This window comes from Eulemur rufifrons, chromosome 17 (genome assembly GCF_041146395.1).
Source record: "Eulemur rufifrons isolate Redbay chromosome 17, OSU_ERuf_1, whole genome shotgun sequence".
Classification (NCBI taxonomy): domain Eukaryota; kingdom Metazoa; phylum Chordata; class Mammalia; order Primates; family Lemuridae; genus Eulemur; species Eulemur rufifrons.
In genome coordinates, this window is record NC_090999.1 from 11707170 (window position 1) to 11730528 (window position 23359).

The 23359-nt window shown below is 43.0% G+C and overlaps 1 protein-coding gene across 1 annotated transcript in view; it reads right to left on the bottom strand.

Annotated features, from left to right (window-relative positions):
* The window catches only part of MYO10 (myosin X), a 207501-nt gene that overhangs the window by 114548 nt on the left and 69594 nt on the right, over positions 1-23359 (bottom strand). The window contains exon 3 of the mRNA XM_069492016.1: positions 800-958. Coding sequence (XP_069348117.1) covers positions 800-958 — 159 coding nt within the window. The remainder of the gene's footprint in view (positions 1-799; positions 959-23359) is intronic.

Consider the following 23359-nt stretch of genomic DNA (forward strand, 5'->3'; position numbering starts at 1 on the left):
GAAAACTATGGATTTGAACTTGACAAGAAAAATAAACGTATAAGCAGTTGCTTCAGTTAACTATTAAGACTTGCAAACAGGCAGATGGAAAAAGGGATAGAATGTCCAGGTCAATCCACCTTGACAGAGAATGTAATATCTGTACTTTAATGTCAAATGAGTTATTATAGAACTGATTTTTAAATATGACTTTATAATATAGGTATGGTCACATTTCACAAAAGTTGAGAGAAAAATGTGCATGACTACTTTTTATGCATAGTTCTCCATTCACTTAGCAAACCAGGAATCCCGTAACTTAGAAAGCTAGGTTCCCTTGATTGCAAATATCTCCCAGGGTGGGCTCCACCCAGGGGAGAAATAAGTGAAAATCCATAAAAAGAGAAAAATCAAGAAAAAGTAAAAGCTTCAGTTCAGGTACTCATGTCTGCAAGTCAACATTTTCCCCAAGCCCTTAATAGAAGAAGTCAAACAACTCCACGTGACTTCTCTGTGTCACAGAACACTTACAAACGCAACACAACAGAGTGTATTCACAAGAAGAAAGGTCAAATGACCTCAAGGTGCAGAAGACCCTTCAACAGAAAGTAAATCCCCTGTAATAAAATCTAGGCAATAAATACTAGGACAACATGAGTTATTGAACCAAGTTCCTAATTTGGTAAAACCCTTGAACACATAGTTTTATTTAGGTTAACTTGAGGTTCTCAAAAGGCAGGAAGTACTCTTTGAATCCAAAAATATGCATTCACTGAAAACTTCATGGATTTTTTTTAAAGGCGTTACAAAAGGAACTTACATAGATCTGATTTCTCTTATATCGCTGGAATAAGTTATACATGATGGAGCCGCCATGCAGCTCTGCCAAGGAGGCCATGTTGTCCACGCCCTGCTCATCCGCGGGGTGCATGGCAGTGACCTTCTGGTGGGTAATCGTGCTCTGCTTGTACGTGAATACCTGAGGGAGAGAAATGATTCAATTTATTTAGCTATTAGCAGTAAGTGATTTTCCCAGAAGTTTCCCAAACTGACGATACAATCTCAGTATAATCTTGGCAAAAAGATCCTGAATTGGGCAATACCAAATATACTGCAAAGAACTTTTTCATTTTCTTTATGTCACCTATATATTTCTAAAGGAAGCAATTATCTTGACAATAATTATACATTCCTAAAAGACATTAGTTCAAATACTAACCATCCTTTCAGAATCACAGAAATTATACACTTCTAGTTCACTTCTCTGCATATTTCTCTAATTGATATAAATCATTAACAGTTAAGAAACTGGTTAAGTTTTTAGAAAGTAATTTGGTTTCCCTACATGATGTTTCATATTGGATCATATGATAACTTCAAAGCTTCATGACAAAGTTCTACGACTTAAATAATGTAAAAGTATTAAGTACTTTATTACATAAATTCTTATTTGTTATGTAAGTAGTCCACGTATCTGCTCAAAGGTTGGAGCACATCATCACAGGAATGTCTAGAAAATATCCCTGAACGGTATTTCCTGTCAACTGTGATACACAGCATGCATGTGATCTTTAGGCAAAACAAATCCTCTTTCAGATTTAAAATAAAATTGGTTTCTTTGTTTGCTTGACAACTTATCTTCCTTAAAATTCCGAACACCACCAACGAGCGCTACATACACGCTGCAGCACGTACGTGCGGTGACTCCGACACTGCGGGACGGATCATGGAACTTAGCCGCTCTTTTGTGGTCAGTGATCTGGGACGGGATTAACCGTATCAAGGGAAGCTCCATCTGGGGAGCAAGCTTTACACACAAGCTGTGCAGCGACAAAATCATTTGATCACAGAGTTCTACTCGATATTTACTGACTTACTGTCTGGTAGTTTTTAAACTAGTTGGATTATAATTATCCTTTAAGTAAAATAAAAATGCCAAGAAGTTAAAACAAGCAAGGATGTTAGTAATATGAAAAATGTTCCACTTTCACTCACTCACACACACGCACACACACACGCTCGTGTGCATACGAGCACACAAAATAACTTTCTGGAATCATATTTGCAGCACTTTTTGATTGGGGATTCTATTTTTAAATATCCACCAGCTGCCTACATGGCAACAAATGGTATGTTTTTGCAAAGGAGAATGACACACTAAGCAATGCAGAAGTACCAATCCCAAGGTTTTCATAAGCCATGACAAATGACATGTTTTATATTTCTAGAGAAAAATTAAAACTTCAGCAGTGGCATTTCTGCCACATAAACCACAGGAGTTGTCAAAACCGATCCTGAGAAACTGCTCAAGGCCAGGGCAGGGACCCGCCCACCTCTCCTGTGGAAAAGCCACTGTCCCCAGCTGCTTCCTGGGCCCAGACCTGCCCCAGGAGAGGAGACAGCCCCAGTGGCCCTGCCTGCTGGCAGAGAGGCCAAGAGCCCTGCAGGGCTGGGTGGAGTGCAGGTGGGGGCGCGCACCCCCAGATTAACAAGGTGTTAAAGAAGAAGGGACAGGACATTCAAGAGTGAAGAAACATGCAGACCTTTCCTTTTACATCATAAACACAAAGACAAAAAGTTAAAGAAACAGAAACTGAGGCCAAGAGTAGAAGTAGCCTGGGGCAGCTTAGAAATTCCCAGAAGCCAAAGAACTGAAACCCTCTGCCCTTCCCCAGCTAGCCACATTCCTGGGATGCCAGTCCAGGTAGGTTTTCAGAAGCAACACAACTGGGCAGGGTACTTGGGACTTCATAGAAAGGGCTGGTGCGAGGGCCAGAGGCAGACCCTGCCTGGCCCGGCTACCTCCTGGGCAGCTGATGAGTGTATCAAAGGGCCCGTGTGGCCTCCCTACTCCTGCACACTCCTGGGGGGTCTCGTCCCACCCTGTGGCTCGAAGCTCCTGCCAACACAACTCAAGCTCAGCTCCAAAATGTTCTTCCAGGTAAGACAGGGCACCAAAACCAGCACAACTATCACCTGCTCAAGTCCTTCCCAGCATGAAAGCAAACAACTTCTTTTACCACCATCAGTCACTGAGCACACTGAGAAATCCAGAATTTGAAGACAGAAATGATTTAGAATATTTGTCTGTATTTATATTGATTCTGCTTTCTGGAAAAAAGTCACACACACCCTATAATAAATTAATACATAGTACATATGTGTACGACTTAATATTTACATCATATGTAAACATTTCATTGTCTTTTTTAATGCACTTGGAATGGCAAAACGATGCATAAACTCAAGTAGACAGCTCAGACCTGGGCATGTAGTCACTAAAAATATGGCTGTAAATAGAGTTCCCCACCTTTGTACATTTGACCTCCTTTCATCATATTCTCAGGAACACACTGTGTATAAAATGTGGGCTTGTGCCCATTCCAGGGGTGGGAAAATCAAGAGAACTAGAACCATTCCTTCTCATGACCTTGTAGAGACAGAATCATGATGGGAGATAATAGTTACACCAACAAAACAGGAGGCTATGAACAGAAAAAAGAAACATGTCAAGATAGATTGTAGCATTGCAGCTGCTGAAAATGATTATTTCGAGGAAGAGGACTGGAATAGCAGAGAAAAATACATTTGTGCAGGAAAGGCGAGGATAACGGTCCATGTAGTGACGGATTCTCGTTTGTAAAGATTTTAGAATCGTGCCTAGCATTCAGACTGTGCTAGATAAGTGTCTGGTAAATTTAAAAATTTAGAAAATCCACTCATTCAAGCAAATATTTATTATGCTGGTGTGTTGTAGGCATTGGGGATAGAGCTTACATTCCAATTCAGGGGCAGAAAGTAAAAAGCAAATATACAAGTAAATACATAGTATCACAGGTGGTGATGAACGTCTCATATAATGAGGGTAAAGGGTGACTAAGGGCTACTGAGGGAGGTGTTTTTATACCAGGTATTTGGGGACAGCCTCACTGACAGGGTGACATCAAAGGAGAAACCCTACGGAGGTGAGGGACAGAACCAGCCCCCTGCATTCTAGTGTCTTGATACATTATTGGTTGAATGAACACCTGATTTAATTTGGAATGATTTCAAAGGATTGGTAAGACCCACAACCTTATTGAAGAATTTTTAACGAGAGCCTCTTAAATTATCAAAAGTCATGTCTAGGTGCAACAATTAACAGGGTATTTGTTGTACAGATTATTCCCAAACAGCAGGGGAAAAAATTCTAGGTTTAAAGAACAGAATTCTTTTCACAGGACTTTTCCTGGAAGAAACAAGGGCCACAATACTGAAATAAGATGTCTTTCTAAAAACCGAACTGAGAAAAAAACTGGGTCACTTCAGTGGAGCACGCACCAGGAGAAAGGAGGTAGAGTAAAGAAATGAGCAAAATATGGAAGATTAATACACAGGAAATCCACTTAGAGAAAATGGGGCCTCAGAACAAATAGCTCCTGTTCTAGACCTACAAACCACTGGTCACAAGGTGAGTGGATTAGCGTGGCGGGGAAGGGGGCAGAACAAAGGGGAAAAACAAGCAGAGAAGGCGTGACCAACACAGGGGTCCACTTCTGTATGAAAAACGAAAAGACATAGAGTCAATTAATTGGATTAAAAAAACAGCCAGCCATCATCAATCCCTGCTGATTTTATTTATTTATTTTGCAGACAGGGTCTCGCTGTGTCACCCAGGCTGGAGTACAGTGGCTGACCATAGCTCACTGCAGCCTGAACTCCTGGGCTCAAGTGATCCTCCTGCCTCAGCCTCCCAGGTAGCTGGAACCACAGGCATGCACTACTCCGCCTGGCTAATTTTTCTATTTTGTGGACATGGGGGTCTCACTCTTGCTCAGGCTGGTCTCGGACTCCTGGCCTCAAGCAAAACTCCCACCTCGGCCACCCAAAGTGCTGGGATTACGGGCATGAGCCACTGAACCCAGCCAATCTCCTTGTATTTTTAACCTTAAGATAGTACGTATGTCGCAAGGAAACCACCACCATGCTTATGAGACAGTGTAGAGTGATATACAGATTTCCTTAAACCTAACTTAGAGAAATAAAAATGAAAAAAATCCTAACATGATCGACAGATGGGATAGAGATATTCTCAGTGAAGGCATCTTCATCTCACATTAGCCTGGAATTTCTTCTAGAGCAACAGTTTTCAATTTTGTCCCTCCAGGGTCATTTGGCAATGTCTGTAAACATTTTTGGTTGTCACAACTTGGGGATGAAGAGGAGGATGCTACTGGCATTAAGTGGTAGAGGCCAGGAATGCTGCTACATAAACAGCAACGTACTACCCAGCCCGAAATGTCAACGGTGCCAAGGTTGAGATTGTCGAGAAATGCCCTGACATGCCAAACAGCCAGATGTCTGTGTAGATATTAGAAAAAATGATAATAATGAGCCAGTGCCTATAAGCAAAGCTTTATATAAAACATAAAAGCATGTCTTTTAAAAACAATCAAAGAAATAAAAACACTGAATAGAAGAAAATAAAAATCACCATGACAATATTATGTAGTTTTCGATTCTTATTTGATCCAAGTTAAGAAAGGTGATGACGATGGTGATGATTTCTAGGCAACGGGGTGAGCTTACACTTTTGTTAGTATTTTCTACTATAATTGCACTGCATTAAGCTCAAGCAATATGGTCCCTCCTATTTCTGCTTCTGAGAATACTCCTTTGCTCCTTCCTGGCCCAGCCCCTTGCACCCTGCTGTTTTTGCCGCTGCCTCATGAGACTTGAGAAAGTATCTGAGGCACAAAAACGTAAAGTCCACCAGAAAGTTACGTTGGAATCTCATCACAAACAAGCTTATACATGTCTACTCTCCCAGCGTGCAAGGAAAAAATGCAACAGCACCTTGCTTTCAGCTCGAAGTTGTCAGAGATTTAGCATTCTAATTACTGTGGCACAGGGGATTGAAATGATGTTTATACAAATAAATATTCTGTTATTTTAACCTCTGTGGGGTGGGTTTGTTAGATAACCAACTATTAAACGCAGATAAAACAAAGATTGTTATTTTCTATTTCAAAGACTCAAATTAGCGTGTGAGACTAAGTCATTTACATTGTCATCAGGCTTTCAATGCCCAGTGTATCATCTGTGTACCAAAACAAAATAAGAGGGCCAGGTAGAGGGAACGGGCACCTTATTAAGTGCTGGCTGCATGCATCAGGCACATTGCTTGTGACCTCATTTGAACCTCAGAAGGGGAGGAAATATGGTTGCTCATTTTTTTTAAGGATGAATTCCCAGAGGATCAGAGATGTTAGGAAACTTGCCCCACAGGACACAGCACAGGTAGCATTCAATTTCTGGGTGTCACAGAAGAACACATGTGGTGGAATCAGACCTTAGAGGTACACCTGTTCAAAGACAGCCTTTTGAATTCCAGCTCTGCCACTTACTGGCTGTGAGCTCCGGGCACATTCCTCAGGCTGAGTTGATCTGCAAATGTGGACACTAAAGGTATTGCTCTCTCCAACTGCGGAGATGCTATGAAGATTAGAGTTGATGGGGGAAGCGTGCCTCACCCAGAGCCTGGCCCGCTGGGCTACTATGCAGTTAGTCCTGTACTTTTCTTGGGTTGTTCCTCTTCTAAACAGACAGGGAGAGTGTGGTGTGATGAAATCACAAATATGAAGGACAAGAGATCACCCAGGGTCGAGACCCTGGGAATGGAGTCAAAAGGGAAGAACGCCAAGAGCCCTTTGACGGAGAGAGAGAGGGGAGGAGAAGGGAAGGGGAAGCCCATTCTGTGTCGCCTTTCCGGTGGACTAGGCTTGATCTCATTAAATTATTCCATTATTTTTCATTTATTTGCTCTCTTTGAAGTTCCCTCAGTCATTCGTGCCTGGCTGTGCACTGGACCCTGAGAATGAGATGAATGAAACGGCCCCTCCCTTCCTAGAGTTTATGGTCCCCGGAGGGATCTGAAAGCCAAGCAGGCCCAGCTGACAGCGTGCCAGGGGCTGTAAGGGACGGCATGCCCAGGGTACGCTGAGGGCAAGTCCTGTGGGACAGGCCACAGCCAGGAGGGCAACAGATGCAAAGGTGAGCAGGCGGCGCAGGGCATCCTGGAGTTGAGTGTGGCTGCGGCAGGGGCAGGGCAGGAGGGCTGGGGCGTGAGGAATCCGTGCCCTGCCCTGGCACCCAGCCTCGGACCTGATGGAACTAAACCCACATAAGCGGTTCAAGAGGGGACATCTCATCGTCATGGACAACTGTAATAGCAGCACAACATTGAGACTGTTTTTCTAGAGACAAGATACAAAGAATAAATCTCACTGGAAAATGGAAGTCAATGAAACCCACTTGCTAGAAACTTCCTAGGAAGGAATTTTCTTAACCCCTTCTAAAAGCAATCACTACAATTTTGTCCCCCCAAGGGAGGGTTTCTTTCTGCTACAAATAATACACGTCCAGAAGTATCAGTGACGATATGCATGACACCATGATGCTGCTGGCAGATCAGTCACTGAATCTTAACCAAGGATCTCAAACCTTTCCGATGACACTGCAGGGTTTGCAGGCAGGCAGACCGATAGGATTAGGAGTCTGAGAAGTCTAAAACACCCAGGAAGCTAACGCGGGAGCAACCCATCTGCCAGTGGAGGTGCAGGGCCGTGCCACACAACAGAAGGTGCCAAACGCAAGGAGCTCGTTTGCACGGCAACTGCTCGCCGACCAGAAAGACCTCGATGATACACGGACCCTGACCATTCTTGGGAAACTTGAGAAAAAAGTTAGCTCTTACGAGTTGGCACAGTTGGAAGGATTGATTAACACATGTATGCAAACATACTAAAGAATATACTAGGAAATTTGTATATTACGGAAAACTAGACCTCAAATCTGCATTTATATGCAAGGCCGGGAGTTGTAATTTTATAGGAGGCTTGGTTCCAGATTTCTCTTCAATGCTAAACTACTTTTTTATTCACAAGAAAAAATTTTATGTGCAATTTTTTTGGGAAAAATCTACTGCACAAAGAAAATCACCCTTGTTGTTCCAGTTCTGCTAAGATGTATAAAAAGCTTTCTTGTTCCTTATGCCACTATGTGGCCAAAACTATCAAGAAAAAAAAGATGTTCAAATCCTTTAAGCCAGTCTTTCCACATTTAAGAATTTAGTGTGCAGAAAAGGATCACTGTATATGAAAATGTTTTTTCATTAGGGAGCTACACTAAAATAAATATATGATAAAATTACAGTATGCACACACATAGTATAATCCTAGGTATATTTTTAAAAATACACACACACCCCCCACCAGCAGCTGTGCTCTTGGACATTCATTCTGGATAAATGAAAACTTATGTTTACACAAAAACTTGTACACAAAATATTCTTAACAGCTTTATTTGTAATAGTCAAAGGCTGTGAAAGCCAGTTCCAGAAAGTGACATTCTGTGTGATTCCATTTATATAATATTCTTGGAATGACAAAATTACAGAGAATGAAAAAGGGACTAGTGGTTGCCACAGATTAAAGAGGGGATTGGGCAGGAGGGTAAGTGGCTGTTACAGGGACACCGGAGGGTCGGCTGCAGATGGAATGTTCTGGATCTCCACTGCATCAATGTCAATATCCTGGTTGTGACATTGAGGTCTAGTTTTCCAAGATATTATCACTGGGGGAAATTGGGTAAAGGAGACATGGAATCTTTCTGGAGGATTGTTTACAAAGGCATGTGAATCTACAATTATAGCAAAACAAAAAGTTTAATTTTAAAAAGTTTTGAAATACACATAAACAAAAGACTGGAAGAAAATATACCAAAAATCCAATAATGGGTTGCAAGCTTATAGGTGTTATTAATATTTTACATTTTTCTATGACACTTTCCTTATTTTCTAAAGTTTTTAAACATTTCTAGGCTTAAAAAGGGAAATCGGTCCAATCAAAATCACTACCAATGAATATATCTGGATAAGTACAAGAGAATGAATACATTTTTAAGAAATAAGCATTGTAGAACAGCTTTCAAAACAACAAAAACTAAAGAAAACAAAACCAAGAGTCACAGCTCTTAGAAGGAAAAACAGGGCTTCTCCTGTAATCCACTGGTTTAAAGCACAATAAGCTTCAGCCTAGAGAAATTCTACTAAGCAAGAAGCAGGGACAGGACTAAATCATCCCAGGAACCCTGATTCTTGGCTCCTACCCCTCAACCACCGGTGGATGAGCTCTCACTTCTGGGGCTCCTTTATCCCCGTCCTGATGTCCTGGTCTCTGTTCTAATTTTAAGTTTCCCTTTCAGATCCCTCCTTTCCCAGTCATCAGCCCAGACCCCCTCACAGAATATGACAATAGCATGAACTTGAACTCTGCTATAGAACCTCTATTCCTACAACTCCCCAAACCTTAATGTTTCACAAGCATCTCAAAACAAACAAACAAACAAACTAACTAACAAACTAAAACAGAACTCATCTCCTCCTCTGCACCCTGCAGCTAATTCAGGGACTGACACCTTCACTCTCAGCTCCCCAAGCCAGAAACGGTCCAACCTAAAGCCCTTCCCCTTTGCCAGCCACCACGTCTGCTCTCCCCGTCCTGGTGACTGGACAGCCGACACCACCTAGAATCCATCTTCTCCCCCTTTCTTCCTCCTGCCTCGGACGCAGCTTGGGTCCTCACACTTTTCATCAGGACCCCTACAACTGCCTCCAAATTCATTTCTCTGCTTCTAGTTTCCTGTGGAATGAATCAAAGTTTCTCAAATTCAAGTCCAAGATAACTTTTTTAAAAAAGTTTTTAATTTTAATGGCATTTTAAAAAATATTGCACAAGGTTTAATGACAATTTTTCTTGGCACTGATAATTTAGAATGGAAAGGTATTTTCAGAGATGAGAATGGTCTCTTTAGCTGGTATTTCCTAAAACAGGACCCACTGGAAACTTTTCCCCTTTAAGGGGAAACTGCTCAAGTTCAAACAGCACGAGCTTTGATGGCAATGAACTCCACTCTGTGCCTCACCGGCTGAGCAATCTTAACTTGCCCGAGTTACTCTGCTCTCCAATCCTCAGCATCACCATCTATGAGGACAAGCAAAATACCCACACTTCGTAGTGAGAATTTTGCATAGTTTGTGCTACCGAGTAAGCAACTCAAGTATTTCAATGAGTCGAGTTACTGTCATTAGTGATGGAATCTGATCATACCCTGATTGAAATTCTATCACAGTTTGTTCCCAATCACTTGTGTGATAAAGTACCAATTCCCTGACACGTTTTCTCTACAATGCCGTCTCTGGGCAGCCCTGCAGCCTCTCGGCTGGGCTGACCCCAGCTGTATCAGACTGACTCAGAGCCTTGCTGGGAGAGACTCTCCTGGGGTGACCCCGCCCGCCTAGTCCCCCTCTTCTGCACCTTACCCCCCCCCATGCCTGGCCTGAGCAGCGCACCGTTCTCCCCCACAGCACCTTGGACAGAAACCTGTCAGGCCACTTACCACCCCACATTGTAATCTTGCCTTCCTTCCTTCTGCCTGATAATCAATCAGGGAGGCAAAACTTTCAGCTCAGGTGTCCAAGTGGCTGATGTCCTGGGCAGCACAATGACAATCTCGGGCTGCACCTGGGCCGAGGGGAAGGAGGGCAAGACAATCCTGGTGTACAGCAGGCAAGGGGGCAGAGGACGCCTCTCGCTTGCCGTCCTTGTACTGGCCCAGCCCAATCTGTGAGGACCAGGACGAAACCCTCTGGGATCTCACTCCCTCTTCAAATGTCTGCAACCAGTAGCTGCTTAATATTAATAATTGTCTGCTAAAGGGATGACTATCAGCTGCTCATCTACAGTGCTGAGATCATAGAATGTGGACCTTGATGCATCATCTAAAACCTAACTCCAAAGGCCGAGTTGTAAATCAAACATTTTTCATTTACTGGCTGCCTTGAAATTGTCTTAAACTGAGTAATAGGACAGCAATTCCTTGGCTGACCTTGTGTGACATGAAAAAGATACATTCCAACCAAATATGCATCCATTTATCTCTGATTTCTAAACCAGAGTCAAAAATCAGTTAGGTATGAACCCTGGCTTTAAGCACTGTGTGCTTCCCATGCTGCCCATGACATGGGAACACATTTCCAAATGTCAAGTATGAATGAAGAGACAACATGCACGGTATTTATTAATCCAGTGAACAAAAATAGAGTCAGAATGATTCCGGATTCCAAACTCAAACCATTTTTGGCTGTTTGGTGAAATATATACAACAGTGGCAAGAGGTCAGCTTGGCTCAAACTAATGGTATAAAAATTAGGAGAAACTGTCATCCAGGAGATAACAAAGCAGTACAGCTTGGAGCATGAAATAATTGTCTCCCATACTTTCCTTGTCCACCAACCCCATTCCCACTGCCAAGCCCATCTGTAGAAATATCAAGAAAATGCTACTTGAATTAATGGAAGAGCTAGGAAAAGGCAGAAGGCTGGAAAGAGGAAAGACTGAAAAAAAAAAAAAAAAGTAGGTTACTATGTAAGGAGGGTAAAAGTCTCTTTTAAAAAGGTATTAGTATTTTTAATAAAGTACAAAAAATGCACTGAGACAGTTTTCCTAGGATATGGACCATGATCAACATAAGCTTGTACAGTGCCCCTCGTCACTCCAAAAGTACCAACAAGGAATTGCTATTTCTCTGTAAGTGTTTATGAATGCAAAGGATATAAAAGCCCTGCACACTCTGCACCAGAAATCTAGTCTAAATATCTAAGAGACAAAGCACTTGCGTGTTAGAGAAACTGATGGGAATCCGGTTGAAACCTCCTAAGAGCAAAGGTTAGGAGAGATAAACAGGGGCATATTTTCGTCAATATCATCACTCTTTGCATAGCTTCCCATCCCACAGGGAGCTCTCCCAAAGGAAGTTCAAAGATCCTTTCCTTCTAGTGCACCCTTATAAGATTGTATCTCTTCAAATTTCCATTTTACAGTGCGATAGAATCAAAACACAGTACTAGGACAAAAGGACTTTGGCACTCCCTCACTTGCTACCAAATGGTCAATATTCCCATTAGAGAGCAGTTTGTCCTCCACTGTTACAGACAAAAATGCTGTACACTCAACTCCCCACTGCTACTTTCAGTATAACACACCTACAGTGGTTTGCATCTTCATTCATCAACACTGCCCCACCTTCATTGACTTGCCAGGGTCAAAGACAATGAGGAAGATGTCATCTAGGACTTTCATAGCTGGAGAGGAGGAGAAGTCAAAGCCTGGCTTCAAAGCTTCAAAGAACAAGCTGACTTTCTTGTTGGGGGCTAAAGCAGTTAGTGACTTTAAGTTGAAGCAAATGCTCATTTGCCATTCAGAAAATTCTAGGGCCCTGGAGAATTATGTTCAATCTACTCTGCCTGTGCTTTATAAATGGAGCAACAAAACCTGGATGACAACACAGTTTACTGAATATTTTAAGCCCACTATTGAGACTTCCTGCTCAGAAAAATGTTACTGCTCACTGACAACGTACCTGGTTACCCAAGAGCTTGGATGGAGATAGGATGTACAAGGAGATTCGTGCTGTTCTGATGCCTGCTAACACTACATCCATTCTGTAGTCCAGGGATCAGGGAGTAATTTCGACTTTCAAATTTTATTATTTAAGAAATACATTTCATGAGGCTATAACTAGTGCCATACATAAGGAATTCCTCTGACGGATCTGGGCAAAGTACATTGAAAACCTTCTAGAAAGAATTTCCTATTCTAGATGCTATTAAGAACATTTGTGATTCATAAAAGGAGGTTGAAATATCAACATTAACAGGAGTTTGGAAGACAACGATTCCAACCCTCATGGATGACTTTGAGGAGTTCGAGATTCCAGGGGAAGTAACTCCAGATGTGCTGGAAATAGCAAGAGAACTAGGGTTGGAACTGGAGCCTAAACATGGGACTGAACTGCTGCACTCCCATGATAAAATTTGAATGGATGAGGAGCTGCTTCTTATGGATGAGCAAAGAAAGTGGCTGCTGAGGTGGAATCTACTCCTGGTGAAGATTCTGTGAACATTGTTGAAATGACAGCAAAGAACTGAGAATATTATATAAACAGTTAAAAGAAAGCGGTGGGCAGAGTTTGAGAGGACTGTCTCCAATTTTGGAAGAAGTTCTACTGTGGGTAAAACGCTATCAAACAGCATTGCATTGACGCTTCCTTTCATGAAAGATTTCTCATGAGTCAATCGATAAGCAAACTTCATTGCTGCCAGTCTTATTTTAAGAAATTGTCACAGCCACCCCCACCTTCAGCAGCCACGACCCAGATGGGTCAGCAGCCATCAACACCCAGGCAAGAGCCTCCCCCAGGAGAAAGATTATGGCTCACTGAAGGCTCAGATGATCATTAACATTTTTTTTAGCAATAAAATGTTTTTAAATTAAGGTATATATATTGTTTTTTAGACATAAGTGTATTTCATACTTGAGGGACAACAATATAGTATAAACATAACTTTTATGCATTGGGAAACCAAAAAGTTTGTGTGATTGTAAACCTGCAGTATCTCTGTGCCTGTGCTGAAACTCACCAGCTGGAGTCCCCCTCAAGTGTCACTCTGATCACTGCTCTGCTGATAAAAAGGCAGATGCCAAAGGGACATGAAGGAACCAGGGCAGAAATTAGGTAAAACCAGAACTCCCAGAATGAGGAAGGTCAGCTTGAGCGGGACAAGTGAATCTGCCTTGCAAAAATTAGAAGCTCAGCTGATCAAGGAGGCCCGAGGCCAGGAACGTGGGAGAGGATGACAGATGGGGGCCGACAACAACAGGCTGAGGACACCCAAGTTCACCTCAAACAGGACAAGCAGTGTCACTTCTACTCTGCTCCTCTAACTTGGGGGCCTCCCCCCACCCCTTGGTCCCCTGATGGTCTTCTACATTAACCGCTGATGCTCCACCGTCTTGCCTCAAACCCAATCCCTTCTGCTTTTAGACCTATTTGAGTAAAGAACTGCAACACTAACAAGGGAGCCTCCATCTTGAGCACCTATTCCAAAATACAAGTGCACTTCTAGCATCAGGACAAGGGAGTTTTTCATTGCTTGTGTGCAGAACCCAGGCCCTGGCACCTAAATGCTGTTGGCCTCAGTTTTTGAAACCCGCACATTTCCAAATGCCCTGGCCTAAAAGCTGTCAGCTCAACAAACATGGGTGTCTTTAGTGTGGCCAAATCAGGTGGATACAGGTACACAAGGCTACACCTGCAATGTAAGCAGAATACTTCAAAGTCTTGATAAGTCACTAGCAAATCACTTGCTTAACCTATAGTACATACAGTAACTGTGATGAGTCAACCTCAAAGCTAGGAGGTGCCACGTGCCCACCGTCACCGTTAGGACTAGGGGTCTCTGGTATCCCACTGAGTTCATATCAAAGCTGCGTGGCCTTCGAAAAGATGCCTCTCTGCTCTGTGCCTCACGCCACATCTAGAAAGTGTGGAAAATACAAGGATCTGCCTCTTGGCTGTTGTGACCTAAGCCACACAAAGCACTTCGCACAATCCCTGCTGCAGAGTCAATGCTTGATGAATACTTGCTACTCTTGACAGCAAGAATGTCTCATTGGGCCAAAATAAGAGCAGTCTGCAAGAGCTCCTGCAATTCAGAGTCCATGTTATAATATAATGAGTGTTTTGCAGAGTTAAACTGCTTATAAACCTCAGGCTTCATAATAATTCAGGCCAACAGTCTTCACAAGTGCAAATTAGTGCGGGTTATTGTTGTCCTGTGTTGCCCAGGCATGAAGCCAGTGTTCATCCACCACTTTTCTGTTCTACATGCAAGGGCCCGTGACATCAAGAGGCAGGCGGCAGAGACTGACGGATGTTCAGAACGTAAGGTGAATGTGCACTGCTACAGGACTTCTTTTAAATCTCCCCAGCACCCTAACTCTTTCTTTCCACAATGCTACTCCGTGGAGACAAAAAGGCAAAAAGGGACCACAGCAGGAAAGGAAGTCCGCGCCAAAGAACTTGCAAGCACTTTCTCCGCCCCAGGAACGTTTCCCCCGAGGCTGCCATTGGGTGTAGGCGTGGGGTCCAGACGCTGCCACTGGAAGAGTTTATCCTGAAGCCACCATCAGGAGACATCAGGAGGCGGAAAAATGGTGGATTAGAAGCAGCCCACGAACCTGCAGCGCCCAAGGAAACAGGAGCAGATAGGGAGCAGGTGCCTACCTACGGACAGCTATTCTCGGAAGGAACACTGTGAACCCACAGAGAAGCTGCGTGGGACTCAGTGTAGGGGAACAAAACAGGTGACGGAGCAATACATTGGAAAATATCAAAGCACTCTCGGGGAAGAGTAGCAGGACAGAGCGCTGGGGCACCATGCTCAGCCTGCAGGCCCTGTGGCCAAGTTGTGAGCGGTCTCTCTGCTGCTACAGATGGGGGACCTGCCTGGAGTCTGTGCAGAGTCATTGCACGAGACAACAGGTGCAGTGGGGATCGGCAGCAGCTAAAGCCATCCTGGGCTCTCAGGTGCAGGGTGTCAGCTTTGCAGCTGCAGCCTTCACACTGCCCCCACCAGGCTGGGGAGGGAGCGGACCAATGGAAGCCCCCTCTAAGCTGTAACTGGTGACTGGAACCCAAGCGCCTTTCCCGCACGTGGACTCTGGCCTGGGAGGCAACTGTTTCAGGGGACCCTGGGGGTGCGGGGAGAGCTCCGAGGTCCCTGGGCAGTTGGAACTGACCCCTGCCCATGTGACTTGGCACCCAGTCTCCCAGCCTACAGAACAGCCTGCCACCTGCTTGGCCCTGACTCCACCCTCCAGGTCCCAACTGCCTGCTGCCTGCTCAGGCCTGACCCCACCCTCCAGGTCAGATCAGCCCCGCCACCTGCTAGGCCCTGCTCCTGGCTGAGGCCCTGCTCAGAAAGACTGCTTCTGGGTCCTCCAGTCACGGTTCTGAGGCCACACACCAGAGCCCAAGGTTCTGCTTCTGTGTCTCCAGAGCTTCTGCCAGGCCTGGGGCACCACCCCAATGCTGTACCTGGGCCCCAAGACCCCACCCCAGATCCTACACCACTGCCGCAAGAACTGCTCCAAAGTCCAACACCTGCCAGGGACCAACCCCCGACCCGCCCCCGCCCCCAAGCATCAAGCTGCCAGTACACTGGGACCTGGTTTGAGCAAATGCGTATAGCCCAGGAACTAACAGCCACTGGCTGGATAGCCTCACCCAGCTGCTGCTGTCACCTCTGCAGGGAGACCCCAGGCAGAGCAGTCCCCACAACAGCTTCCTTGAACAAAGTCTTGCCCAGCCCCAAACTCAACCATACTATAACTATCTGGTGAACAGCCTAACACCCAGTACAAACAGCATTCAGCACAGGCTTGAACAGAGGAAATCACAGGTGAACAGATCAAATCAGAACAGCTGCATTACAGGCTTCTAGTGCACATGTCTCTCCCCTGCCACATCAATATTCCACAGTAGCAGGGGGGAAGCACCATCTTGTGATGGTGCTTGTAGGAGAGTTCTTAGCAAAGAACAGGCGCTCTGCAAACCTATTAGCCCTCAGTTGAGAAAAAAGGTTTCAGATGAGAAGAAACCAGCAAAAGAACCCTGGCAACATGAAAAATCAAAACACATCAACACCCTCAAGGGACCACAGTGGAGCCATAGTGGTGAACCCACTTCTATTCAACGTAGTGCTGGACGCCCTAGCCAGAGCAATCAGGCAAGAGAAAGAAAGAAACAGTATCCAAATCGGGAAGGAGGAGGTCAATCTATAGCTTTTTGCTGATGATATGATCTTATATCTAGAAAACCCCAAAGACTCCACCAAGAGACTCCTAGAATTGATAAGGAAATTCAGTAAAGTCTTAGGTTACAAAATCAATGTACAAAAATCAGTAGCATTTCTATACACCAATAACAGTCAAGCTGAGTATCAAACCAAAGATTCAATATCATTCACAACAGGTACAAAGAAAATAAAATACCTAGTAGTATACTTAACCAAGAAGGTGAAGAATCTCTTACAAAGAGAACTACAAAACACTGATGAAAGAAATCACAGAAGACACTAACAAATGGAAAAACATACCATGCTCATGGATCAGTAGAATCAACATTTTTAAAATGTCCATACTACCCAAGTGATTCATAGATTCAATGCAATCCCAACAAAATACCCACGTCATACCTCACAGATCTAGAAAATATAATTCTACACGTCATTTGGAACCAGAAAAGAGCCCAAATAGTCAAAGCAATCTTAAGCAAAAAGAACAAATCTGGAGACATCACATTACCAGACTTCAAACTATACTACCAGGCCATAGTAACCAAAATGGCATGCTATTGGCACAAAATAGAGACATAGACCAATTGAACAGAACAAAGAACCCAGCATATATTAATAAAACCATCCACATACAGTCAACTGATCTTTCACAAAGCAGACAACAACATACACTGGGGAAAAGGAGCCTTATTGAATAATTGGTGCTGGGAAAATTGGATAGCCACATGCAGAAGAATAAAGCAGGATCCATATCTCTCATCACTCACAAAAATTAATTTAAGATGGATAAAAGACTTAAATGTAGGACATGAAACCATAAGAATTCTAGAAGAAAATGCTGGAAAAAGTCTTCTAGATATCAGCCTAGGCAAAGAATTTATGAAGAAGGTCCCAATGGCAATAATAGCAACAACAAAAATAAATAAATGGGGCCTGATTAAATTAAAAAGCTTCTGCACAGCTGAGGAAATAACCAGCAATGCAAATCTACAACTACAAAATGAGAGAAAATATTCCCAAGCTATACATCCAATAAAGGGCTAATAACCAGAATCTACAAAGAACTCAAGCAAATCAGTGAGGAAAAAAACAAACAACCCCATTAAAAAGTGGGAAAAAAAAAAAAAAACAGAAGCTTTTCAAAAGAAGATACATAAATGGCCAAAGAAACACATGGGAAAATGCTCAATGTCACTAATTATCAGGAAAATGCAAATTAAAACCACAATGAGATATCACCTTATCCCAGTCAGAATGGTTTTTTATTAGAAACTCCAAACACAATAGATGCCAGAGTGCATGCAGAGAGAAAGGAACACTTATACACTGTTGGTGGGACTGCACATTAGTACAATCTCTATGAAAAACAGAATAGAGATTCCTCAAAGAACTAAAAGTAGACCTACCATTTGGTATAGCAATCCCACTACTGAGTGTCTACCTAAAGAAACAGAAGTCATTTTATCAAAGACACCTGCACTCGAATTTTTATTGCAGCATAATTCACAATTGCAAAAATGTGGAATCAACCCAAGTACCCATCCAATTCATGAGTGGATTCCATATGTATTCTATGAAATACTACTCAGCCATGAAAAAGGATGAATTAAGGTCTTTTACAACAATTTGGATGGAACTGGAGACCACTGTTCTAAGTGAAGTATCTAAAGAATGGAAAAACACCGCATGTACTGGCTACTTAATTGGAACTAAGTGATGAGCACACATGTGCACAGAGGGAAGTAAAACTCCGCAGAAATCAAGCATGGGGGAGACGGGAGGAGGGGATGGGTGAAAACCTACCTAACAGGTACAATGAACACTATCTGGGTGATGGGCACACTTATAACCCTGACTCAAGCATAACAAAGTTGATACATGTAACCAAAAACATTTGTACTCCCATAATATTTTGAAGTAAAAAAAAATTTAAAAGGCAAAAAGGCATCGTGCAAGGAAATCCAACTTGTTTGCATGCAAGGTAGCAAGGTACCTGAGAATAGGATCAATATTTTTTTAATCTATAGGAAAAAAATCTTTCTTTAATCTATTAGTAGAGCCATATTAATAAATACTTAATAGATTATCCTTCAAAAATCATTAAATGGAGTTGATTGAGAATTATATTTCAGAAATATATGCCAATAGGTCTTCCCACACTACTTTCTACTGCAAGATTTCTCCTCTCTCTATGATGGTTGTGAATAAAATGTCACATGAATTGAATTAGTACAGGGCTTTGTTCCACACAACCAATTTCTCAAATACAATCTTTATTCAGACAGAAACAAGGTAAAACCTGAACTTCCAGAAATTTTTATACTTTTTGTTAACTACCAAGGATTACAGAATTCTGGACTAACTCCAGGCTAAGAATCTTGTTCAGAGCTCATACCTCTTTAAGAAGACATGCCATTTGAAAACTAATAATCTTCACAGCATCAAATATCACCAACATATTGAATAGGTTTTCACAAAAGACATCTTCTCCAAAAACTGGAAGATAAACACTGGTCAGTACACTAGACTAAGAGTCATCATATAGTAACTTTCCTGTCCCCGTACTGTGAATACCTACACCAAAGTAGCACAGGAAATTAAGTAACAGGACAGCAGGTGGCCAGGTGGGTGGGTGGGTGGCAGTGTGTCCTAGGAAAGCCCAGAGAAATGGCATCGGTTTAATACTCACACTGTGTCTGAGCAGGAGACAACCCACAATGCATTTTAGTGTTATAGCCACTATGATGTATAAATAGAATCAGCACTGCTACCTTGCTTTTTGAATTAGTTTCTACAATTTCACCTGAACAGCTAGTTAGAATCAGTGCACAGTATCTGGGGACCTGGGGTCAGAGTGCAGGACCCAGAACAGAGGCCAGTTTGGGGCAAGACATGGTGGGGGTCATCCTCCAGCCTGTTGTGTCAAAGTATTCCCAGTAGAATCTGTGGACAGTGCGGTCCATTGGGCCCTTCCTCAGAGATTCTGACATGGTAAAGGTTTAGGGTGGAGACAATAAACTGGATTTTTGCAAGCAGCTAAGAAGACAAGGATGCAGGTGACACATGGGAACCGATGAACAGCACCTGAAACCAAGGTCTCCCTGCACCCTGAAGCACAATCTGAAATCCCCTGCTGCTTGCACAAGATGACACTGAAGATAATCAAGCAGAAGGCTCAGGGGACAACGAGATAACAGTTACAAAGAGTTTGGTGTGGTCCCCGGCTGTGTTCAACAAACAGTAGCTGCCATTATTATTACTGATGCTACGCCTAGGTAGCCCGGTGTCACAGGATGAGGGAAGAGAATCCAGGAAGGAGCGTGAAACAGTTGTCATGGGCAAATGTGGGTCTTAAGTTAGGACACAGTCAGTGTGAAAAGAATAGAATTTGCAGGATATTAACCAACTGAATATCAGAGAAGAAGGGTTTCAGGATTTATGTGCCTGGGTGACTCAGTAGTGCATGTGTAGGAAAGAAAAAGGCTGGGAGAAAAGGCTTTAGGAGGCTATCTTGTACTGACAGTCCTTGACTTACAATGTTTCGAACTTACATATTTTGCCTTTACAGTGATACCAGAACAATATGATTTTAAAGTGTTCAATAAGTAACATGAGATATTCCACACTTTATTATAAAATAGGCCTTGTGTTAGCTATTTTGCCCACCTATAGGCAAATGTAGGTGATCTGAGCATGTTTAAGGTAGGCTAAGCTAAGCCATGATGTTCAGTAGGTGAGGAGTATTAAATGCACTTTCGACTAATATTTTTGACTTAATGATGGGTTTGTTGGGACAGAGGCCCCACTGTAAGTCGAGGGGCATCTGTATTTTAGTTACAAGTTTAGTGGAAAAGGAAGGAAGAAAGTAAGAGTCTGGACAGCCAGGTAAAAGATGGGCTGACCAGTATGTATAAGAGATGAGAAAGGCTGGGGGTGGTGGCTCATGCCTGTAATCCTGGCACTTTGGGATGCCAAGGCAGGAGAATCGCTTGAGGCCAGGAGTTTAGGACCAGCCTGAGCAACATAATGAGACCCCATCTATTAGTCTATTAGCTGGGTGTGGTGGAACGTGCCTGTAGTCCCAGCTACTGGGGAGGCTGAGGGAAGAGGACCGAATAAGCCCAGGAGTTTGTGGCTGCAGTGAGCTATGATCGCACCACTGCACTCCAGCCTGGGTCCAAAAAAGGAAAAAAAAAGAAAGAGATGAAAAGGAACAGGGGTAGCACAGCTCTGACAATCTCTGAACAGGTTTCCTACCAGTAGACTGCAACATGGCAATTAAAAATATAGAACAAACAGAAGAGTTTAAGCATGCCTACTCTATAAAATCCTTTGCTCTACACTGTACTAGTAGCATTTGCTTCTTTCCATTCTCACAAGCCATTGCAAAAAGTACTGTAATTTCTAGCACTTATGAATACCAGGAACAGAGCTGCTACTGGAAAACTGTTCACTAAATCAAATATATAAATGCATATATGTCTTCAGAGTGTATGTTACAATTATTAATAAAGTGCAACAAAAAACAAGCTGTGAGCCCTTTTGGAGGCAAGTAAGGGGACAAGATCTCACTCTGTCGCCCAGGCTGGAGTGCAGTGGCACAATCATAGCTCACTGCAGCCTTGAACTCCAGGCTTAAGTGATCTTCCTGCCTCAGCTCCCAAGTAACTGAGACTATAGGCAGGCGCCACCGTACCCAGCTAACCTTTTATTTTTTATAGAGATGGAGTCTCACTGTTGTCCAAGCTGGTCTCAAATTCCTGCCCTCAAGCAATTGCCCAGCCCTGTAAGCCCATATTTAAATTGACTAGTTCCTACAAATAAAGCTAAAACCAATATATAAGAAGCGGAGGGAAATGGATTCAACATAAAGAAGGCTGTCTTTGTTCAAAATTTTTTTTAAAAGTAGCCAGGCACAGAGGCTCACACCTGCAATCCCAGTGCTTTGAGAGGTCAAGGCGGGATGATCACTTGAGGCCAGGAATTCGAGACCATGATGGGCAACACAGCGAGACTTCATCTCTACAAAAAATTTTTAAAAATTAGCCAACTATGGTGGCCCCCGCCTGTACTCCCAGCTACTTGGGAGGCTGAGGCAGGAGGATCACTTGAGCCCAGGAGTTCAAGGCTGCAGTGAGCTATGATCATTCCACTGCACTCCAATCTAGGCCACAAAGAGAGACCCTTTCTCAAAAAAAAAAAAAATTTAAAAAAAGGTTTTTTAAAGAGGCGATTTAGAAAGCTGCTTATGTAATCCTGAAGACAGATTCAGAAAAAAATATTCAGAAACAATGCAAATTTTCGAATGAATTCAGTTTTATAGTCGTTAAGGTCTTTTCACTGTGTGTTAGAAGAACTGAGATATTAAGGATAATTATTTGCTGTGAGCTAAGCTGACGCCACGGCACTCATTCTAGCCCGGGCAACAGAGTGAGACTCTGTCTCAAAAAAAAAAAAATTAAAAAAAAAAAAAAAAAAAAAGGATAATTATTTTGTGAGTTAAGCTACTCCTATTAAAATGGAAGCAATATTTCCATACAAAGATCAGAACAAACTACTAACAACTTGAACAATTCTGTTAAGCAGGCAAAAACTCGATAGTTTGAAGAATTTTCCAGATTTAAAAAAAAATGGCTTAAAATGTCTTTTACAAAATTTATCTCTGCAAATTTAATACTCTTTAAATTATGCATGAAAGAGCATAAAACAGCAAAGCTGGAGATTAATTTTCATTTGAAAATGTTTAATTTTTAACATTTCTCCGAGACAGAAAGGACGGTTATGTTTCATGAGCTCCATAGACCATCAAAATGCAGCAGCCTTTGTGGTCTGAGACACTAATAACCAATTCAGACTCTCCTTCAACAAAGCCACGTTCTATTTGAACTTCTAACAATGGCAGCTGACTTGTTTGCCAACTCTTCTCACAAACTGTTTTCCATTAATAAGCTTTCTTGTAAGTGTGTCTAATAATAAAGCCCATGATCTCTTTGTCCTGGCTTCATTATTCTAGATGCCGGGGGTGGGGGGGGGGGGTTTCGGGGCCTTGGAGTTTTTTCGAACATATTAGCTTAAGTTCCCCACACCCAGGCCCAGCCACAATATTTCCTGCTGAGATTAGCACAATATCTGATAACTGAACAAAGAGGACTCGATCATAAAAAGCATGAGACTAGTCTTGCGGGGGAGGGGTTGGCGGGATAATAGTAAGCAGAAAAGCAGGTGGCAAGAATGTTCCTGGTTTCACAGTATAAAATAAAACTTCAGAAAATAGCACCTTATAGAAAACCTTTCCCGTGGATAAGCACATCTAGATAATGCGTTTCCAGGCCTGTCGAAGTTTAGGTAAGAGTGTGATTTTTGACTCATGCGATGGGGGTTTAAGTCGTCCACATGCCTGCCTTTTGCTAAAAGCTCTTTTGTTCAAAATGTATTGACTCCAGGACCGGCACTGCCTGAGAAGCTATGGAAACAGAGACAAAGGAGAAACAGTACTGAAAGAGCGGATGGGGAAACTGATCCTCGAAAGTGCCTGAAAAGATGCTGCAATCAAAGCACAGGGGCTCCAGGCAGGGGGAGACCAACTCTGCCAGGGAAATCAGCTCCGAGCCAGCCCCCGGCTGCAGCCCCCGAAAGGCCCCT